At 31.2% G+C, this 22,298-nt stretch overlaps 1 protein-coding gene across 1 annotated transcript; it reads right to left on the bottom strand.

Moving 5' to 3' along the window:
* Positions 1 to 17,893: 17,893 nt before the first annotated feature.
* On the bottom strand, positions 17,894 to 22,298 carry LOC108908054 (muscle M-line assembly protein unc-89-like). Its single transcript, XM_018711962.1, has 3 exons — positions 22,219 to 22,298; positions 21,355 to 22,128; positions 17,894 to 19,391 (listed from the first exon to the last, which is right to left on the bottom strand). Exons 2-3 carry the CDS (start codon positions 22,120 to 22,122, stop codon positions 18,294 to 18,296), a joined length of 1,866 nt encoding a protein of 621 aa, XP_018567478.1. The 5' UTR covers positions 22,123 to 22,128; positions 22,219 to 22,298; the 3' UTR covers positions 17,894 to 18,293.

Here is a 22,298-nt window from a genome sequence, read left to right as displayed (position 1 = left end):
GATACTATTCAACCAATCAATGATCGCATTACGTTATTGGATTAGTGTATATTAAGTGTTATTTTAAACTATGGCTTGGTATTAAAACACTGGAAATGGTATTACTTTTTTTGATATTTCTTACAGGATGTTGAGATTTTCCAGGATTCTAAAGTTATAACGATTTCAGAATTCAGAACAGCTCAACAATACATCCATAATTCAATTATGGAACAGGTAATTGCAGTAAAATTTTATGACTTCCCAGTATTTCGATCTGAATTCAGCCGATTTTCCTTAATTATTTATTAGTTAATTAGTTTCTGAATTAATTACGGAATTTACAAGTGAGCCAGAGTCAACTAACTGATATGAATAGTGACCAATTTTTAACAAAACAATTAAAACTTTACGTTTACGGCTTTTTTGGTCTTCCTAACAGTAATTCTTAGCCACACTCTTTGACATTTCAAAAAATACCAGCCGCTTTTAAATTTAAGTCTCTTCTTTATCTCTTATCATTTGTCTTTTTTTATATATTTCATATAAAAAGTTGGAATTTAAAAGCACTGGATCGTTGATTTCCCATCCAGGGAACTCACAGACCATGTGGCCCTATTCGCGCGAATTGAAGTCTGTAGGGCCCTTTAGGTGTAAATAGCACAATAAAGTCTTCTATTAACAGATCATGCATATTTATTTTAAATTTAACTTTAATCATTTCTAATTTTTTCGCTAAAAAACTGTTAATTATGACTCAAAGTAAACTGTACTGATGTTTAAAATATTGGACACTTAGATTTTCCCTATACAGGCTGTTACAAATTTGCTTCTCACTACAGGGATCTCGGAAACGGTAAGAGGTACGAAGTAGCTTAAATGGGGGCAAAGTTGCGTAATCAGGGGACCAACATTATGCCTCTAAAAAATTAAGGTTAACATGATTAGTTTGCGAAATATTTGAAAAAAACAGAAATTTTGGAAATCCGTTTTTGTTTCATTTCAGCTTTGTTTGTGGTGATATTGAAAATAGAAGAACACTTTCTCATGGCCACTTTTTGCCCTCTATCGAATGGCATAATCAATTTTTATATATAACGTTTCGTCTCTACAGGGCTATCATCAACCTCATTTTTTTAAATACAACCCTAGAAATTTTATTACATTTTTTGCAAGCCTTCATGATCCCCAATACTGTACTGCTTCAGCCCGAACCAGATTCAAACGTTTTGTCTTGAAAATTCATCCTCAGTGTATTCGTAAATTTTTTATTTAGATTTCTTTGTTTATTGAATTATCGTACACTGTAAGTGTCGTTAGACCCTGTGTAATCCATCTAGTTATTTAAACTATTGCCAACACGCGTTACAATAACATATTTATTATTATTAATTATTAATCTATTACCATCACTTGTATACTACACTTTTTTCATTTAATACGTATTTTATTTTGTAATTTGAAATTTTATAAGCGTGACAAATGTGTAAATTAGGCTGATTATAAGAAAAGGATCACGTTACACACACGATTATGGGATTTGATAGACAATATGAAACAATGAAGCATTACAAATTCCCTTGTATCGATGAGATGGTTCTTCTATTAATGACAAACTGAAGTCTCTTTCCCTATCAGAAAAATTACGATGATAATGTTCAGTGTACAATTTACAGGGTGATTAAAATAAGATTTTTTCCGTATCTATGGGGTGTCCCAAAATACACGAGATTTGGATTTTGCACCATTTATGCCAACGAAAAAAAAAGACAGCTGACAGTTCAGGGCGCTACACGAAAGAACGCGTTTTCATTGCTGAGTATTATTTTAAAAATAATGAAGGTTTGGCAGCTACAGTTCGCAATTTTCGTACAAAATATGGTCGGAATAGTGANCAGAATTATTATCATGAAACATCTATATTTTACGTATAACGTAATCGTGGCAAAAACAAGTTAGATGTGAAACAAAGAAGACGTTATTGTAATGTCTGGCAATCAGGACAATACATATATTTTTAACATGAAATAAATAATGAGCATCGTTAATAATAACTATAACAATTTTACCTTAGAAAAATATATGCCCTTGAGCAGAAAGCAATGGAAGCTGCTAACTAATAACACTTTAAACAATTAATTTTACACTACTTTGTCACACTGCCCGCCGATCGTCTTACTACCTATCTGCACACTGTTCTCACTTCAACTGCCTATCTCCAACTAACTATTTAGGCTTCCTTCCAGAATTTCCTACCTAAGTGCTTGTTTTTTTGTGCTTCCTTCTATCGACCGTTAATATTACTTTTTCATTGTTATACAACACCCATGTAGCAGGTGACGTGGAAGTTGATAAGATAAGTACGGTTTTGCACAGTACCCACAACATGTCACTAGTTGGTACGGATTTAGGGCTGGAGGCATCATAGGACCATGCTTCTTCGAAAATGTGTTATCCAGTTTTTTGTGCCTAAATTGCAAGATATGGATATAGACGACATGATAGTGGTTTCAACAAGACGGTGCCACATGCCATACAGCCCAAGAAACAATTCAATTACTGCACGAGTCATTTTCTGGTCGTGTAATTTCCAGTTTTGGTGATTAGAATTGGCCGCCCAGATCAAGCGATTTAACGCGGTTGGACGTTTTTGGAGGTTTATGCCAACAAGCCCACGATCACCCACGCCTTGAATGAGGAAATTGAGTCCTGTATCAACGAAATTCACCGCATTTATGCAAATCGGTCATGCAAAATTTCGAGAATAGAATGCGTAGGTGCCAGTAAAACCGTGGAGACCATTTACCCGATATGCTATCCATACACACTTAACCCTATGAAGCAATAAAAAATTTACAATTTTTAATTAAAAATCTGTTTTTTCTATCAAAATTACTCCTTGCGGGAATTTATACAAAATAAGTTTTTTGTAAATAACTCAACAAATCATTATTTTCATAAAAACTTTACCTATAACTTTATAAAGGAAATATTTTTTAACTGAAATAAGCAAAATATAAGAGGTACCTACCACACAAATTTTGCAAATTGTGGTAACTTGCATTAAACCGAAAATGACAGAAAAATTTGCTTATGAAATTAGTTTTATTGGACATTTTACACATTGCCACATTTCAGGAATGACTCTTCATTTTTGGTCTCTATGTAGAGGTATGTACGATCTTTAATGAATTATGTTCGAAAAGCTGCTGCTACTTTTTGAAGTATTCTTCAATATTCCAAACAGATTTAAAATAGAAAATACATATACGCCTCTACGTGACAATAGGGACGAATCGAATAAACCGTACTTAAATAGTTATAATAAAAATATATATATCTCAGAATGCAAGATACTGTCAGTTAACGTTATTAATTGGAATAAATCGACTACCTACGACTAAAGCACTGCGTAATAACACCGATAAAATGTAATAAAACAATAATGTTTCATTATTCACCCGGGTATAAGTTTGAGTGGAAATGTACTGCAGTAAAACAATTCTAATGAACAATACTAATTTAGATAAGTTGGGAATATTAGTTACCTCGAATAATTATCATCAGAAGCTGTAATAAAACAGCTTATTCACAAATACACCAGGACCCAGTAAAATAATAATTTATTTTTATCATCAGTCAGGTATACAGGGTACTTCAAATTAAATTCCGCCGCGCCGGAGTACAGAGCGTTCGAACGTTAAAGCGAAACAGCTGATTTCCCCAGTCGTGTTGAATTTTGCAATAATTGGCGAAATCAAAGTGTAGCAGATCTCAACTGTATTAACAAAGTGCTATGGACGAATGAGTGTTTTATTAGCCGTACTGGCATTTTAAATAGGTAGGTACCATACTACTCTTTGAAAAGCAACGAGTCACACAGTAAGGTATACGTACTACAAACTGATTAATTAATTGAACATAATACTAAAACCTCATATTCAATTGAGGCGTTGCTTACAAAAATTCGAAATTCGCGGTTAATATTGACATTTATGTTTTCGAGCACACCCGATCGATTGGTTCTCTGGTTTCTGCAAAACAATCCATAGTCCATAGTTATAGTACAGGAAAGATTCGGTAGTTCTACAAAAACAGCCATAGTCCACTCGAGATTCTACAAAAACAACCATAGTCCTGGACAATGGCTTGTTTTCGCCAGAAATGTTCACATTTTGAAGGTTTTTAAAACCATCACATANTAGTTACCTCGAATAATTATCATCAGAAGCTGTAATAAAACAGCTTATTAACAAATACACCAGGACCCAGTAAAATAATAATTTATTTTTATCATCAGTCAGATATACAGGGTACTTCGAATTAAGTCCGCCGCGCCGGAGTACAGAGCGTTCGAACGTTGAAGCGAAACAGCTGATTTCCCCAATCGTGTTGAATTTTGCAATAATTGGCGAAATCAAAGTGTAGCAGATCTCAATTAATTGTATTAACAAAGTGCTATGGACGAATGAGTGTTTTTTAGCCGTACTGGCATTTTAAATAGGTAGGTACCATACTACTCTTTGAAAAGCAACTAGCCACACAGTAAGGTATACGTACTACAAACTGATTAATTAATTGAACATAATACTAAAACCTCATATTCAATTATAAAACGTAGTGAAAATGGTAACAATATTAAAAATACTAAATTGTAATAACCCAACATTCCAAAACATTTGTTATTCTTATATAGTTGATTCAATTATAAAACGTAGTGAAAATGGTAACAATATTAAAAATACTAAATTGTAATAACCCAACACTCCAAAACATTCGTTTTTAATAACAAATAAATAATACTTATTAATATTTAAAATGTAAAAAAAATTATTGTTATTCATTCTAGTGTAGATAAAAAGATATGTTTTTCCTTCTCGTTCACTACGGATTAAAAATGCAGTAAAAGCTAGGTTAGTGACCAAGATTCACCCTCAATAAAGCTTTGTGGGTTAGCAGTCAGGAGCGGTCCGAAAAGGGATTTAAATAATGATTTGAGAACTTTTTTTTCAGCGTAAATATGCATTATAAAAATTTTTTAATCGCGTATTCGTATTCTACTCATTTTTTCTTATCTTCCCTTAAAATTAATGACATTATGACTAAATCATCCTGTATACACTAAAAATCCTATCCCTTTGTGGACCCTCCAAAAAGTTCATCATGCATATTTTTTCAGTTTTATTTCGTATGGCTTACTGAAAGTGCATGAATCAGTAAGAAAAATAATGTATTTGATCTTTTTGTCAATATTTTCTTAATTTTTGAATTGGCAACGAAATTTTGATCACACGCATTTTTAAACATTTCAATATTATTTAAATAATGAGAACAATTGGAGTTAATATTTTCATGTTTCTTTTTTTGACGAACAACTCTTTAATAGTAATTTTGTACACAATCACAGGTTACTTTAACGGGTTACTTTTTTTTACTTGTCACCAGTATATGTTTATACTGTTTCTTATAGCATTTTAAAAACATAAGAACAATGACAAAAACGATACATTTGATTTTTTATAATTTTTTTTTTCAATATTTGAAATAAAATTGTGGTAATACAACTTTTTCAATATTATTAGTTACACATAATGCACTGTTGTAATATTTTACAAAAAAATTAAAAAATTCTAAATTCTAATGGAAAACTATTCATTTCCAACATCGGAAAAACTCCCTTTATAAGGGATGTGTATATTCTTTTGAGGTTTTTTTTTATTTGCGAATAATTAGATTTTAGTTTCCGTAGGAAATCGTAGTAGTAAAACTAACAATATTAGGAAAGGGCATTGTTACTTTAACTGCCCTGTTCTTCATTGACGTAACTGTAATGTATTTTAAAGTTCATCTAGTCAGAAACTCAGAATATAAATTTACCAATTGTTTTTTACAAATATACAGAGGAAACACTTTCGTTGTGCCATTAGGGCCTGTAATGTATGTAAAAGTATATGAATTTGTGATACTATTAATATTAATATTTGATTGAGGTATATAAATATTGGCTCTGTTTACTAGAATAGTACTGAAAAACATATTAAAAACGCGTGCGAAATTGAATTGAAAAAACAATGACAAAATATCAAATGCATAATTTTTCTCACTGGTTCACGTAGGTATTTTCAATATACCAAAAGTAAATTAATTCTCACAAATGGTTCGAAAGCTATGGTTAAACCGATTATAGCGAAAAATCAAAAATGATAAAGTATATCCCCAAATTTTTACACAAGATCACTTTTTAAAAACTTCAAGGAATCACAAAACTCTAAAATTATTGATTTCAGCCTCATCGCTCAGTAATTCAAGGCAAACAATATTGTAAATAAATGAGTAAGTGTTATTATGCCGGCAGGTGTACAATACGCGAAGCAGGAAGTAAGGAAATCCACTTGAAACCCTTGTATACGATCCAAGGTAGAAAGTTCCACTTCCTATATAAAAGGATAACACCGATAACGCTCCCTGGTCGGTTTACAAAAAGTTCAGTTTTAAAAAGACTAATTAAAAGCAAGTGAAGTAGAAATAAATGCAACACGTTTTCAGTTTTCTCTAATTAAAGCCATTGTTTTTATTCCTTAGAACTCGAACATGCTAAAATATGCAAACAATAATTTTAAACAGAGAATATGAAATTATTCATTATTTATAATGTATTTCTACTCTTGTTCATTTAAAACATTTTATCATATAATAAATAAAATCTAATTTTTAACACTTCAGGATTTGAAGTAGAATATAGATGCACTATAAACAGTACTAAAACTAAACTAACTTTCCTTACTTAAAGAACCACGGTGTTTCGTAGTTATGCCATTGTCTATGTTTTTGCTTGCAGCCAGTTACACTTACAATTCACTTCCTTAACTTTAGGTAGTTATCTTTGGCCCTTGTTGTTCTCGGAGTAGGCTGTATGAGGGCGTTCCGTCGTGGCCTTTGTCACCGGTCGCATCATCCCAATTCTTCCCAACGTTTCACCGTTTGTCACTGTCGGCATCTTCAGTGGTAACTCCCACTTTTCGTCAAGACTGAGTCCTCCGTCGAAATCAGGGCAGGCCTAGGGGTTCTGACAGCGGATCCGCATTCACAGAGTTTAATCCGAAAACAACAAGAACAGGTCAAAGATTCCTTCTACAAAAAATTTTTGGATTATACAATCGCTTTCATATGTCCCAATTCTACTATTACAAAAATTAAAAAATAATATATTAGTGTCCTATTTTTTTGGTTTGATGGAAACGTATGTGATCTATAGTAGGCATATGTTAGGTCCAGACGTTAAGGAGTTGTTTGAAACTTTGTTTAAAACATTTAAGAATACTTTTATATATAAACATTTGTCCCAAATGCCTGTTTACCTTTGAATAAACGAATACATTGTGCGCGAGCACAATACAGGAAGGACAACATAAATCTGCGCCGCCACACCAAACGATAACATAGATACGAGTCGAACAAATTTCAAAGATCGGCAAAATCCGGAGAGGCAAAAAGTCCAAATTTAAAGCGAAGCTGCAGGGTCTTTGCGGAGTCATCGTATGAGGTGTTCGAACGTCTACTCTGGTACCTGACAAATCATTAACCAAGAACGGATACCTAGCTAGTACATATTGTACGCTCCAAATTTATTTCTTATTGCAGTACGTGCTATAGCAGTACGTTGTTATGAAAATATCACAAATAAATTAATTTTCTCAGTTCAAACCACAGAGCACCTAGAGTGTACGTTTCCTATCCCAAAGCACGGGAACCGATGAAGCCAAATTGCGGGGAAGTGAAGTGTGTGAGGTAATCTGACCGCGCATACTTTGGATCAGGTCCGGATTAAACAGTATTTTTACACTTATGACAAATATTCATTTCTCAAGTTTGGAATTCAGAAAATAATATATTTTAATGTTTTGTTTAAATAAACCTACAAAATAATTTAACGTATATTTATTGTCCTCTAAGTAATGTTAGTTTATTTAATATTTGTCTTTTAGTAGATTTTACTGATTTAAATATTTTAACTTCATATACTTTTCACATATAGTCCTCACAAGTTCTTATCCATATTTTTTTAAATAAATTCACATTAAAAAAGTTTTTTAATACATGATACACAATTTTATTTTTCTGTAGCTTGGGTGTACTGTTTTTATAAAAGTTATTAAAAAAAATATATTATTATTTCTATTTCTTAAATTGTCATTTTTCTTTTTTAAGCCACAGTGGCACTGTATTTTTGGATAGATTTCTAGCGCCGTTTTTATTAATAATAATAAACTTCTCTTGAAAATGTAAAGAACATATAATGGACGATTTTGAGGGCGCCCAATCTTTTTTTTAATGGCTTTGACCCTTTCCAATTTCATTTCCACACTCTTTAGAAAACCTGAGAATAAAAACAAGAAAATGGGTACCTAATACAATTTTATTCAGTAACTAATTACCTGTGATTTAACATTAATATATGTTTATTATTGAAATTATAGGTTGAGGGTTCAATATTTACAATTATTTTTAATAGCCATCATGAAAATAAACACCAATTGTAACAAAAAACTAATTGTAAATAGCCAGTTGATAATATGAGCCTGTATATTTACATCAGTTAATAACGTGGGCACTAAAAAACATGAAGTCATCACTGGAAATAAGTGCATGTGAGATGGAGAATGCTGCGCGACGCCGTCGAAATGTTATAAAATATTTTTATATTATTACTTACCTAAAGAATGAAATTTCATTACTATTGCGATCAGATCTGCTACTACAATCGTCGACGATACACTGCCCCATGATTGCACAAATAAAAACAATATATTTAATAAAATACTAACGAGAGCGCGAGGCTGGCTGGGCTGATGTTGGGCTGACGGTTGGCTTCACCGGCTTGCCTCTACAGTTCGGTTTATTTTGTCTATGGTTCAAACATAGTCGAAAATTTTAATTTTCTGTCTGATCAGAAGATATACAGGTATCAAAATATTTTCACTAAACTTCAAACCAGTGCTCAGGCAAAACAAAACGTACGTGATAAAGACACCAGAGTACTCTTACTCTGGTAGTTGAAAGCCTCTAGGAAAACCTGTGCCATTCCGAGTGTATCCAGGTTATAGGCAAATAAATTAGAACCTAGGCCACAGCAAATTAAGGAATGCTGTGCCTAGGCCATATCCCCACGCGTTCTCTAGTTTAAGGATGGTGCCAAGAGAAAGGCATCTGATAATTGCATTTTTACTTCTCTGAACGCGAGCAGAATGCAAGAGTCCCCAGAATAGAGGATTAGAAAAAGTAAAACCGCCACAATATGTTGGTTATATTAAATACGTCATTGAAAAAAGGTATCATGTAAAAATTTGTAAGGGTAAGTTTATAATTTGTTCAAAATGGCGTCCTATGCCTCAAAACACAGCTCGATACGTTTTCTCATATATTCTCTTACTTTCTTAAAGATCCCAGAATTCTGATGAATCTGCTGCTAACCTTTTTTAAAACTTCAACATCTTGTACCTGAAAAACGAGACTCGTTTTGTTCGAATTCTTGCTCTTCATTAAATGCATTATGACAGAGATAAAGTTACATTTAACTTAAAAATTTAAATTGTTTACTACTTTTAAATATTTTGAAATTCCGCATGAAATTCTATATAGGATTTATTTTAAACAGCTCTGAATTTATAATATATACCTACACATTTAATTACTAGAGAAATTTGTTATTTTAACAGTTTACCTCTTATCCAATCGTTTATGATTGGAAATATTAAATGAATGGAAAATTCCATGGATAACAGATGTGTTGATATTTGTAATGATTGCATATTTCTTTCTAAACACAATGTGTAAAAATATTTTGATCACAATTTATGATTAATAGATTTGGTATCTACAGTATAATTGCTGTAATTTTGGCATAATTTCGAAAAAAAATTGCCAAACAAAGAACCAAGAAAAATTTTATGAGAAAGGATTTTTGAGCCGCAAAACTATGTTGGAAAAATTCTACGGAATAATCCCGGATGCGCTAAAAACATGTTACAAAACTCGTTCCTCATTCATCACCTTTCAAAATAAATGCAGACCAAAAACTTATGACAGGCTTGATATTAAACTATTTTTATGGAGGCAGTATTATTGAACAAACAAACAAAAATATGTGTAGTATATTTTTCTTATCGAAAAATATATTCGGTATAAAATTGACGAAAAACTTTTTAAAACCAACACAAATTGATATAGAAAAAAAAAAGTACTGTCACTAAGAATTAATTCGGTATACCAAACAGAAAATTGTTTTTAAAAAAATGCGTGGACACGTCGAGTAGTACTATAAGTTGTATACTTTTTTATAAAAAATATACAGGGTGTCCCACTATGTGTCCATCGATGAATATCTGGGAAATCGCTCAAAGGATTTTTTTGAAATTGTGGTAGTGTGATACGGGCCGTGGGGCCTACCAAGTTAAAATATTTTCAAGGTCATCATACTTCCGGTTATACCGGAAATCGATACCAACTTTCTTATTTTAAATGGAACCCCCTGTATGTTATTGCATTTTTGGAGAGCATTTATTTTTTAGTTGAAAACATATAGCACACTCCATACTTAGGGTTGACCGTTTTCCAGATATTTTTATTTTTAAGAAAATGTGGAAAACTCGAAATTTTTAAATGGAAGCCCCCAATTTTTTAACGTATTCGCTTGCTGCACTAAAATTGAGTGCAACTTTGTTCAAGTTTCCCTATACCTAAACCCAGTCGTTTTCATTTTATTTACGAATAAACAGTAGATAATTTTATTTCCTTCACGTTGGCAATTAATTTCGGTAAAATTAAAAATTATTAAAACAATAATTTCAAGATTGCGTTAGAACACAAAATTCTGTTTCGCCGGCCGGTGATTGGTATAATTTTTCATGAGATTTTATTCCACCAATCAGCGATCGCATTATCTCGAGCGTAGATGCAACGGTTTTTCATTGTTCATGAATTACTAAAATTATGTCAAAAGTTGGCTTTGGAAATACAGCAAAACAATAACTGTATGTTTTGTTTTTAATAAACCAGCACTTATTTTTATTGTCTTTGACTACTAATTTCGTCTCTAATTTTGTATGGGAAAATTAAATACGACCAATTTTATCAGTATGTATTTGTATTACTCATTCGCAAGAAATTTGTAAAAAAAATAAAGGTTGGTTAATCTAAAAATAACATATCTATTAAATATTACATATACTTCGCCGTTTTACTTATCCCAGGCATCTATTTTGAGGACGACCGACGGCGTTTATATCGAAATCCTCAAGAAGTATTAGGACTCCCGCTTCCAGCTCGCGTGCCGAGAGGGCTAAGTAACATTTAATAAAACACTGTTTTGTTTACCTTGATAGTTTTCACCGAAGATTGTTGACTAATACGAAAACTTTTTACCCACACCCAATTTATATGACATGTCTGAAAAATAACAAGGTGGAACTTGAGAACTTGGCGGTACCGAGATTGTGCTGTTACCTTGAACAATAATTGTATTATCATCTCCAAATAAATTAAAAAATGACACAGTTCAGTAAGTCCTCAACTAAAAAAATTATGTTGTTCTGGCCATGGCAAACACCGGCAAATGTTTATTTTAAATGGGATCGAAAAGATGTTTGAAGTCACGTATACAAATGTTTTTATCGGAAAAGTAAACAGTTCGGTCAGTGTCAGAAGTACCATAAAATCTTGTTGTGACATAATTCCTGCGCAATTAATGATTTGAATGTCGATCAGAGGTAAATTAATTAAATAAACAAATCGGAGGTTCAATATTTTATTTTGATCTTAGTGAAGCTAAACGTAAAATAAATATCAGGCGCAGAAATCGAAAATAGATTTTCTTTCCTACAACAAATTAATAAATAACAAAATAAATATTGAATTAAGGATAAATAAATAGTTCTTACTAAAATGTTTTTTATACAAGTGAAATTGGATTATTTTAAGCAGTTTATACCTTGTTTGTATTGTTTAATTTATCTAACTGACAATTTTTAAGAAAAGCGTTGAAGTCCAAATTGGCGAGCGGTGCACCCCAAAAAATACGCACAGAAAAAACGAATGGACCGACCACGGAGAGGGGCCGGATGCAACCTTTTCTAATCGCTATATTACGTTACGTTGTTGCCAACAAAAAACCTTAATGACATTTTTCTGTATCGATGGTCAGTAATTTGTTATTAATAAAAAACTTGTAAAATTGCGAAAACTTAAGAAATCGATATTGGTCATATATTTTGGGAAAAAATAATCACATTGTAACTCTTGTAATTTTTTCGGAAAAAGCTTTGTTTTCGAGTTACGAGCGATTTAAGGTCGAAAAATAACCAAAAGTCGCCATTTTCAATTAGTGTTTTCTCGGATTGTACTGGAGCTTTTTTAATTTTTCTTCGAGGTAACTCACCGAAAGTTATATTTTCATGTTATATGTTTTTCATCCCGCAGACTTTTTTTCCCCCATAAAACATGCGACGGAAAACTCGAGAAATTTACCGTTTTACCACTCGCCGAACCATGAGCGAATGAGCCTGCGAGCAGCCGCCAATCAAAATATCGATTCGTAAACTATTGATTCAGCAACTGTATACTTTTTAATTAATGGTAATATCGTATATTATTATCTAAAATTACCAATACAAACCTCACATTAAAATGAAAAATAAATTAATTTAATTTTGTTGCAAGAAATGCATATTATAATATTCATTTCGATTTTTTAAGTTTTCGCAATTTTGCAAGTTTTTTGTTAATAACAAATTACTGACCATCGATACAGAAAAATGTCATTAAGGTTTTTTGTTCGTAACAACGTAATATAGAAAAGGTTTCATACTGACCACCACCCCCACCCCCCCGTGGTCGGTCCATTCGTTTTTTTGTGCGTCTTTTTAGGGGTGCACCGCTCGCCTAAAATAAAGTGATTTTTCCATTCCATTCAAAATTTCGTGAACATTGGGGATGAATGTGACAGTATTATATTTGATGTCAAAAAAAAGCGTCCTTCTGAAAGTAATAAAAGACTCTTTTTACATTTTTTTAAGTTCACGCTGTACATAAAATTATAGATGAACCTGTTTTGAGAATTGCAAATAAGGTTTGGTACTAATTCTAATCGATTTGAATTGACTTAAAAAAATAAATTGAAATAAATGAAGATGATGATGAATTCAAATAGTTATATAAATACACAAATATCAAGTTTATTTACGTATGTATGTTTTGTAGAGACATCGGCATAGCAGTTTACCGTAGTTAAAATGAAAAAAACAATGTAAAACTATCCACTGAAAACTAAGCATTTTATGGAGAAATGTTTACATGAAATATTTTTTCTCAAAATTGAGTGAATACCACCCTTAAAAATGTACGTTTATGAATAAAAATGTTTAAATTTTTTTACTCGGTAATTTTAAATGTAACCAGTACAACTAATACTAGAAAAAATACTCATGCAATTTCCGCATAATCGGTACATTCACCTTTAAAAAATTAGGCAAACCGCCTAATGCGCGAATGATTAGCGTGAAGCAGGCAATATTCTTTGGCGGGAAGGTTAGAGCAACAAAATTTCTTTGAACAACACTTACGCACTGTTCTATGAGGGCATTTATAAATATAACAGCTACTTAATTTCTCAGTTAAAACTGGCATCAATTCAATATTTAAACTAAAATTAACTTAGAGGTAAACGGATTTTCCGTAAACTTTATAAATATAGAGGATCTCACAGTTAGCTTCGAGTTGGTTTTGGTTTCTAAATCAGATTCGAAATAACGTTCGTTGTAGCATGCGGAAGTATTTTATAAATTAAGATTTGAAACATTATATCTTTCCGAACATACTTCTCAACATAAATGTTACAAGCTAAAATTATTAAAACAATATCTAATTTTAACGTAAGGACAAACTTAAAGATTTTATAAACTTGGATAACATTAAACAATATCTGTATTGTGTATTTACCAAATATACAATGAATTCAAACACCCATCATTTACTTCAAATTTGATTTTGTTACAGCATATTTATTTAGTAAACCGCTGACAGAAAGAAATGCAATAATGTAAATATCATTTCCACTCCCCTGTTATATAAAAGTTTAAAAAATGACCTTAGATTTTAATTCCTACTTTTGTTTGCAATGTAATATAATAATTACATAGGTAGGTAAGTAGGTAGGTAACATGTTTTCGAAATTATATAATATCGAATTAAAAAGTATATTAATACTATACAAAGTGAGTCATATTTAACATACTACCCGAGAGAATGTGATAGTAGTTTTGAAATGACAAAGGTGCAATAACTGCTCTCGCAACCCACGCCACACAGCAGTATTTCGCCCATTTCACGTGCAATATCGCAATATCGCGGGTACTGCGGTTCGAGTTCTCCCCGATAAGTTAAAAAATGTCCCTTCCTTTTGGAATAAAACAAAGCAAACCATTGACGAAAGAAAGCAAAATACATTAGCGTCCACGCCGTGCAAACAACCACACTGAACTTGACCTAATTACTGCATTACAGCAGTTGTTAAGTGGCGATACAGGGTCGGCCCGAGTTTTGCGTAATAATTCTTTATTAATTATTTGGAACACATGACACCTTAGACCACAGGTTACTTAATGAAAATTGTTTATTTTTGCTTGCTTCATTGCCCCTTTGAAGGAAATCATTTATTTCAGAAACATTCTGTATATATCTAAAGCACCGTCACACAATTCTTGTTAAATTTGAATTCCTTATAGATTAAACACAAAAATAATAATGATAGTGTTCAGCTGACTAATGTCTTCCAAAAGGTAATAATAGGTATATTTTGTATTTAGATACTTACCAATTATTTTTTATAAGAAATATTAAAAACTTCATATAAGCCAAATCAAATATCAGAGTTTGAATAGCTACTGAAGTATAGAGGCGAATAAAAAAAGGTTTCCAAACTAAACTACTTATGACCCTTTATATACCAGTTTTATTATTATTAGATGGATCCTACTTTAGACTCTTTTAAATGTTTTGGATTGGAAATTTCTTGTCCAGTTGTACATGATTGTACACGCTAAATGGACAAATTAGAACGCTTTTAATGTTTCAACCTGCAAGCAACGCATAATACGTAAAATCCTGAATATTTGAGACAAATTACTGAATTCAGTAAGACTGTCCAAATTTTGGTGAAAAAATGGATGCAAACATACTTACCTATAGGTAGGTACCTACTACCTATTTATATGTTTAATATAATTATCATTAGATTTAGAATAGAATTAAATTTAGAATAATTACTATTTTACTAAAATGTAGAATTCGACGTAAAAACAAACAGTAGGAATAATAATAATAATTATTATTATTATTCCTTCTTCGGCTTTACATGGGTATTCCATCCCACCTATATTTGTACGTACAGAAAAGAAATAAAAATTCAAGGAAGTTATCATGAAAAATAGATCTTTACGGTGGCGATATAAATATATTTGTATCAAGGTCAAATTGGATCACCAAACGTGCATACAAGAGAATAATATTTTAAACCATAAAATCCTTTGAGCGGTGTATGTATACACATGGTCCACCCCTACTTTTACTTTATATGAAGGTCACATAAATATAGGGAAACGAATCAAATTTAATAACTCGTATCAAATGTAACATTAAATAACTGTACTATCATTGAATGGTATGTATATTTTCGTCATTCATAATGAGAAATCAATGCAGTACTTTACGTAAAATACGTATATTTACTCACCGATTCAGACAACACTCGCATACCCGCCATCTTGCCACAACATACTGGGCATGCGCTACCGCTATGTTTTGTAAACAAAGATTTTGATTATGCATTAGCGATTCTTTTAAAATGCCCAAACCAGCATTTAATAAAATTTTATAAATTAGAAACATTTCGGAAACGGTTAGGTATGTGTTTTCCTTACTCCGGTGGTTTCTATATCGTTGTATATTATATAATCCTGAAGATGATCCCTTTCCACTTAATTATTTTAACCCCTCCCTAAAATTATCAAATTTGAAAAGCACGTGTTTTCAAATACGTATATTGTTTAATAAATTTTATTTGTCTTTTTTGCCTGAAAAGTTTTTGTTTGAAATAAAAGTACAATACAATAAAAGTATTACAATACCACAAATAAAAAATTAAACTATTTCAAACTATATATTACATAACGAAAGGTACACCTCATACACTCCATAAGTAGTTATTAAACTTCAACACTTGTAACACAAATAATGATACATTCCAATCTTCAAGTTCTAATGTAAAAAAATAAAATATTTAAACATAAATAACAAATATGAAGTATTAGATAGTAGTTTCTCTATAAAACTGACAAATATTTTACAAATAAAAAAAGTTCTGCAGTCAAGTTTCAAAAAAATAAATGTAAACAATTTGTATAAAGTTGTAGATAATATACTCGTAGAACATAGAATATTTTAAACAGAAAATCAAAACATCAGGAAAATAGTCAACTAAATAAACTGCTATTATTTCTCGAAGTATTCTACTGAAAGATATTATGTTATTCCGGCAGTTTCGCATGCCAAGATGTGCACATATTTCCTTTTGAAAATAATAAAATATAATACATTAACCTATACAAAAAAACTAAGAAAATAAAATATTTCAACATGATAAATATAAAATGTGTTTAAAATTGTTGAATATATTTCTCTTATATAGACATCAGCTCATACTCAATCATGCACCTATTTCTATTATTACCATAAACACAAAATCATGATTTTTCGAATGAATGTTTTTAAAACGTACAATAAAATAGTTATACTTACAAACAATACAAAATAAAATAAATGTTTATTCACTTTTTCTAACATAATTTTTTTTTCTATACTTATTTACGCCGAGTAACATTATTTTTTCAAATCATGTCACAAATTCTTTAGTACATAGGATAGATAACCTCTGGCAAATTCAGTTTATACAATTTAATCAAGGGATAAATTGCAGGAAATTATGGTGTACATGGCACAAGAATTCATGGGGAAGTCAGAGGAACTCATAGGGAATTCAGAGGAAGTCAGAGGAATTCACAGGGAAGTCAGAGGAAATCGAAGGAATTCAAGGAGAAGTCAGAGCAAGCTAGAGAAATTCAAAGGGAAGTCAGAGCAATTCATGAAGGAAATCAGGGCAATTCTTTTGAGTAGAGGAATTCTGGTCCACAAAATTATAAGCACAGTTTACCCCTTGGCTTTAATGAAAAATTATTTCATTTAAATATACATGTTGGTCCTGAATTGTCTCCCGATATATTCAGGAAAGATACATAAAAAAATAATAGTACCTTTTTATATAAACTTTTTCTGAAAACAGATAAGGCAAAGATAAGCCCTTTAATGACAAATATCATATCCTTTGCCGTATCGTAAATGTGTTTCGAGGTATATTAAATCATATTTGAAATGTAAGACATCAGGGCACTAATTTACACTGAACATTCAAAACCTATGTCTTAACTAAAGAGTTCTTTTGGGTGTGTTACTACACCCCCAAAATTTTTTGAAAAATCTAAACTATTAGAAAAAAAGGAGTTACTCTTGTGTAATTATAATGAGTCTAACCATTTTTGAGTTAAAATTAAAGTTTACATATGGGAGCGCATTTGTAATAATAAATTTCTGACATCCATCACATATTTATTGAAATGTGAAACATTTCCATGAAACAAGGACTTTAATTGTATTATCCAGCTATGTCAAGTTAACCTTCATCTTTAGATAATTGAATTTTTCATTAATGCAATTAATTGTACTCGTTTAGTACAGGTTTGTACCATTTTTATTTTATTTTCTTTACCATCGATTGCATTAAAGTTCGATGTTAACTTCACATAACTGCATTATCCCGTAAAAAAGAACATTGTACAATATAATGTATTTTCATTTTTTTCCCTAATAGTGTAGAAAACAATAAGCTTCACAAATATATATGTATTGTCTCCGTTATTTAAATATTTTCATTAAATAATTTACTCATGTAAGGTAACATTTTTTTGTGTATTATCCGTCATAAAAATAATTGGAGACAATTCAGGACATACTGTAATAAAAAAATTAATATTAAGACATAAAATGTTTGTCGCCTTTATTCATGCTTCAATTATTTTACAGTGGTCCAACCATAAGGATCTGACTTTTATGTCATACATGTTGAGAGAATGAATGTCTTGTATGCATATTTTATTCAGGTTAAAAAATATACTTGCAACTGTAAAATTTAGTCTTAATTTGGTCATAGGTTAAAATTCCGTTTTAATCTTTCCAGAAACATCGAGTTCCTTAGTAACATTGTTTAATAATTCGGATATTAATTCCTCTTTCTTTATATTACCCCCTTCATTGGACATTCTGTCTTTTTTAGATTTCCTAGATTTCTTTCCGGAAGAATCCTCTGCTATAATTGTACTAACCTCGGAATTAAATTGTGGTGTTTTTAAAATATCTGACATTAAGGTACTATTAATTATTGAAGATTTCTTCTTCTTTTTTGGTGAAGTTGATACTTCTTCAGTGCCAACAGTATCAAAATCTTGTTCTTTCTTAATTTCAGCAGTATCAATACAGTCATGATCAGAAGATTTTTCTTTCTTCGTTTTTTCCTTTCTTTTTTCTCTGGACTCTTTTTCTATAGAACATTTCATTTCCTGCTCAATACTCATGTCTGATGAGTGTCCCTTGTCCTTTTTCTTACCTCTTGGATTATCTGTACTACTGGAACTTCCAAATGCGCTGTCATCTGAAGTTTCTTTTTTCATCCTGTCTGTTAAGAAGCTATTTGAGCTAAAAATATCAATAATTTCTCCATTAGGTTTTTCCTCTTTAACGTTTTGCTTATTTTTCTTATCCTTCTTCTTTTTGGACTTCCTTTCTCTTTTCAGAAGATTCGCTATTGCCTCATCTAATTTTCTTTCCACATGCTCACTTAACTTTATTTTTTGTTTAAAATCTGGTCCAAATAGAGGATGTCGCTTTTTTAAGTTTTCAGGTAAAGGTACGGATTTTTTTTCTGGCACCTCAATATTAGGTTCAACCTTAGATTTAATGTACTTCTCCATTTTAATATTGTTCTTAAAGCATAAAACACTTGTGTTAGCAGATATGACAAGTGTTGGATCAGGCACTTTAGTTGTCGATGTAATAACATATTTTTCACTTAAATTTACTTTACACTCTTTTTCTAAATTAATTTCGGCATGCCTCAGCGACTGCGGATCTACATTTTTTGGAATTCTGAACAAATGAATTTCATCAAAATCGGAAAGATTTAGTTCGGTCATAATTTCAATTGGCTTTAGTCCAGGGTACTTTTCTTTCAATTTTTCTTTTGCAGACTTACTCTAAAAAAAAAAAAACAGAAGTATAAAATATTACTGAATTAGAGAAAGAAATCCGTTTATTTTATTATTAAAGTTCAGGATACACATCTTATAATGGCAAGTCATACTTGCTTCGCTTTCTCAATTTTCATTTCAGTAGTTTACTAGAGAATGTTCATAGACGTCTGTCAACATTTATTTTGTACTGTCTACACTACTATAATTTGTACCCGTTTTATGTATTTAAATAACTACATATATAAAAAATTACATAATCTGCATTACTATTAGTTGGGTTAACATTAATATTATTAGTTGGGAGCATAAAAAAAATTTAAATCATAAATAATAAAATAAACTGGAATTATTCCAAATGGCTTTGATAGTGGCGGCTTGTGAAAATTAAGGTTGTCATATTTTGATAATGACGAGCGTAACCCACACTGTTTTTAGGGGATGATTTCTAGAATCACGCAGTCATGTTGAAAAAATTTCCAGCAAAAGTTGAAATAAAAAATAAAAAAATTTATTTATATGTATGTAAATATTGTTAGAAAGGAAGACAGTAAAATGTAAACAAAGAATTTAATTTAATGTGTTGATATGACAATTATTTTAATTTTTGGTTTGATTTTTGAAGCAGCTAAATGTAAAATTGATTCTAAATTTTCATTTGTTAATGTTCATGACTGAAAAAGTTATAGATATATCATGTTCACCCAAAGACGTTTGCACATTTTAATGCGTTATCTAGGAACAATTTATAATTGGTTTTACCTATTGCCTTCATTAAATTTATTTCACGTTCTTTCGCATGTGTGGTGATTATGGAGTAGGCAGATGAAGATNATTGGATCTTCTTCAAGCTGTTCAAGAGCCCAAAGACTGAAACGGTGACGATTTGGAAGGTCAGCCGGCTTCAATTCTTGAATGAGTTGAATTTTGTATGCTTTCAAACCAAGATCCTTACGTAAAATACGCCAAGTTGTTGCATACGACAAGCCGAGCTGTTGAGATCGGCGCCGAATTGATTCATTATGGTCATCATGTACACTCTCGGCTACCACCGCAATATTTTCTGCACTTCGCGTATTATCCAATAATGAAAATTGGGTTTAAAACTTCTCGACGGTGTAGCGAATTGTGCGTTCGGTGGGCTGATTATGTAGACCATATGTTGCTCTAAGTGCTAAGTTGCTCTGATTCTCGTAGTACAGCTGAATTATTTGTAGATGTTGTGCCGGGCTAAGTCTTTCCATGATGAAATGTCAGACAGTACTGAACCAAAATACCACGACAGTTCACTCGACTCATGCATGATCTGTCTTAAACTCGCTACTGAAAAAAGTACCCCTAAATGAATCACCCGTTATTTTAATTTTTGGTTTGATTTTTGAAGCAGCTAAATGTAAAATTGATTCTAAATTTCCATTTGTTAATGTTCATGACTGAAAAAGTTATAGATATATCATGTTCACCCAAAGACGTTTGCACATTTTAATGCGTTATCTAGCAACAATTTATAATTGGTTTTACCTATTGCCTTCATTAAATTTATTTCACGTTCTTTCGCGTGTGTTGTGATTATGGAGTAGGCAGATGAAGATCGCCCAACCACAGAAGGATTTACGCATGAACCAATCAGTTCAAGAAATTGTTCGTGCAGGTTTGGTGCAGGGATGACAAAGTTAGTTATCAATTATGGTAGCTAGAACTAAACTGTTCAAACTATGTACTTCCATAGTCAGACGATGTTATTTTAAAATAATATATATCTACCATAAACATCAAATATCGTTGAAATTAACTTCCACTATATTTACTTTAATGATATAACCGTATATAAAAATCTAAGCAAACTTAACAATGATGTATAATAGAAATAATAGAATAATAGAAATTTAGTTTGAGTTTAAGTATTATGCTTCACCGAGCAACAATATATTTAATGAAATTTCTATTTCTACATATTAAAAGTTTTTACCTTAGGTGTCAATCGTATATCCTGTAAAATTGTAACAGGAGTTTCTACGATTGAATACTTTGCTTCGGGCTCATGAGCACTTGATATATTATCATCTTCATCTTCACAATCAGAACTAGTATTACTGTGAACTTCACTTTTTATAACGGTTACAATGTTTTTTTGATTTATTTCACTGTCGTTATTGCAATTTGAGTCCGACTCTGCTGAACTGGATTCTGCATCATCACTTAAAACCTCTTTCTTAACAGGACTTATATTTACACCTTTTGTAACAGATTTACCTTTTTGTAACAAATCAGGAGTAACAAACGCTTTTCTCTTTTGGTTCATTTTGCTATTATCAAACGAGTTTTTATCCAGACTTTTAAGATATTCATTATTAATATTTTCTTCGCCTGTTGAATCATCACTACAAATGTCGCTCTTTCTTTTTTTCTTTAGTTTTTTACTTAATTTACTAGGCGCATTTTCCATAATTTGTTCAACTCTTTGTAGATTACTATATTCAGTTTCAGAATCTGAACTCCTTTCATCTTCATTACATTTTCTTTTAAGAAATGATTCTAATGTATTATCATTATCATTAATGTCCTGACTCAACTCCATTTTTGATCGTTTTTTATGAATTTTTTCTAAATTCAAATTTTCTGTTGTAGGAACAAAAGTGTTTATATTTTTCTTGACTTTTCCCATATTGGAATTATATGTATCATCAGAGCTGCTTGAGGTATCCATAACTGACGGTAAAGCCCTTCCTTTTACCATAGTGCACTTAAAAGTAAAATAAAGTGAGGTTAATAAATAGTAATATTAATAACATGCATCACGTTGCTTTTAAGTAAATCTATTTCTGGTACTTACTGATACTAATCCTCACATCTTTATTAATTCACTTTTCTGCAATTATATTAAACGTTTTTAGATAATACGCTGAAATATAA

Source organism: Anoplophora glabripennis, unplaced genomic scaffold (genome assembly GCF_000390285.2).
Source record: "Anoplophora glabripennis isolate ALB-LARVAE unplaced genomic scaffold, Agla_2.0 scaffold285, whole genome shotgun sequence".
NCBI classification, from domain to species: Eukaryota; Metazoa; Arthropoda; class Insecta; order Coleoptera; family Cerambycidae; genus Anoplophora; species Anoplophora glabripennis.
The sequence above is the reverse complement of the archived record's forward strand: the minus strand, read 5'-3'. Positions and strand labels throughout refer to the sequence as shown.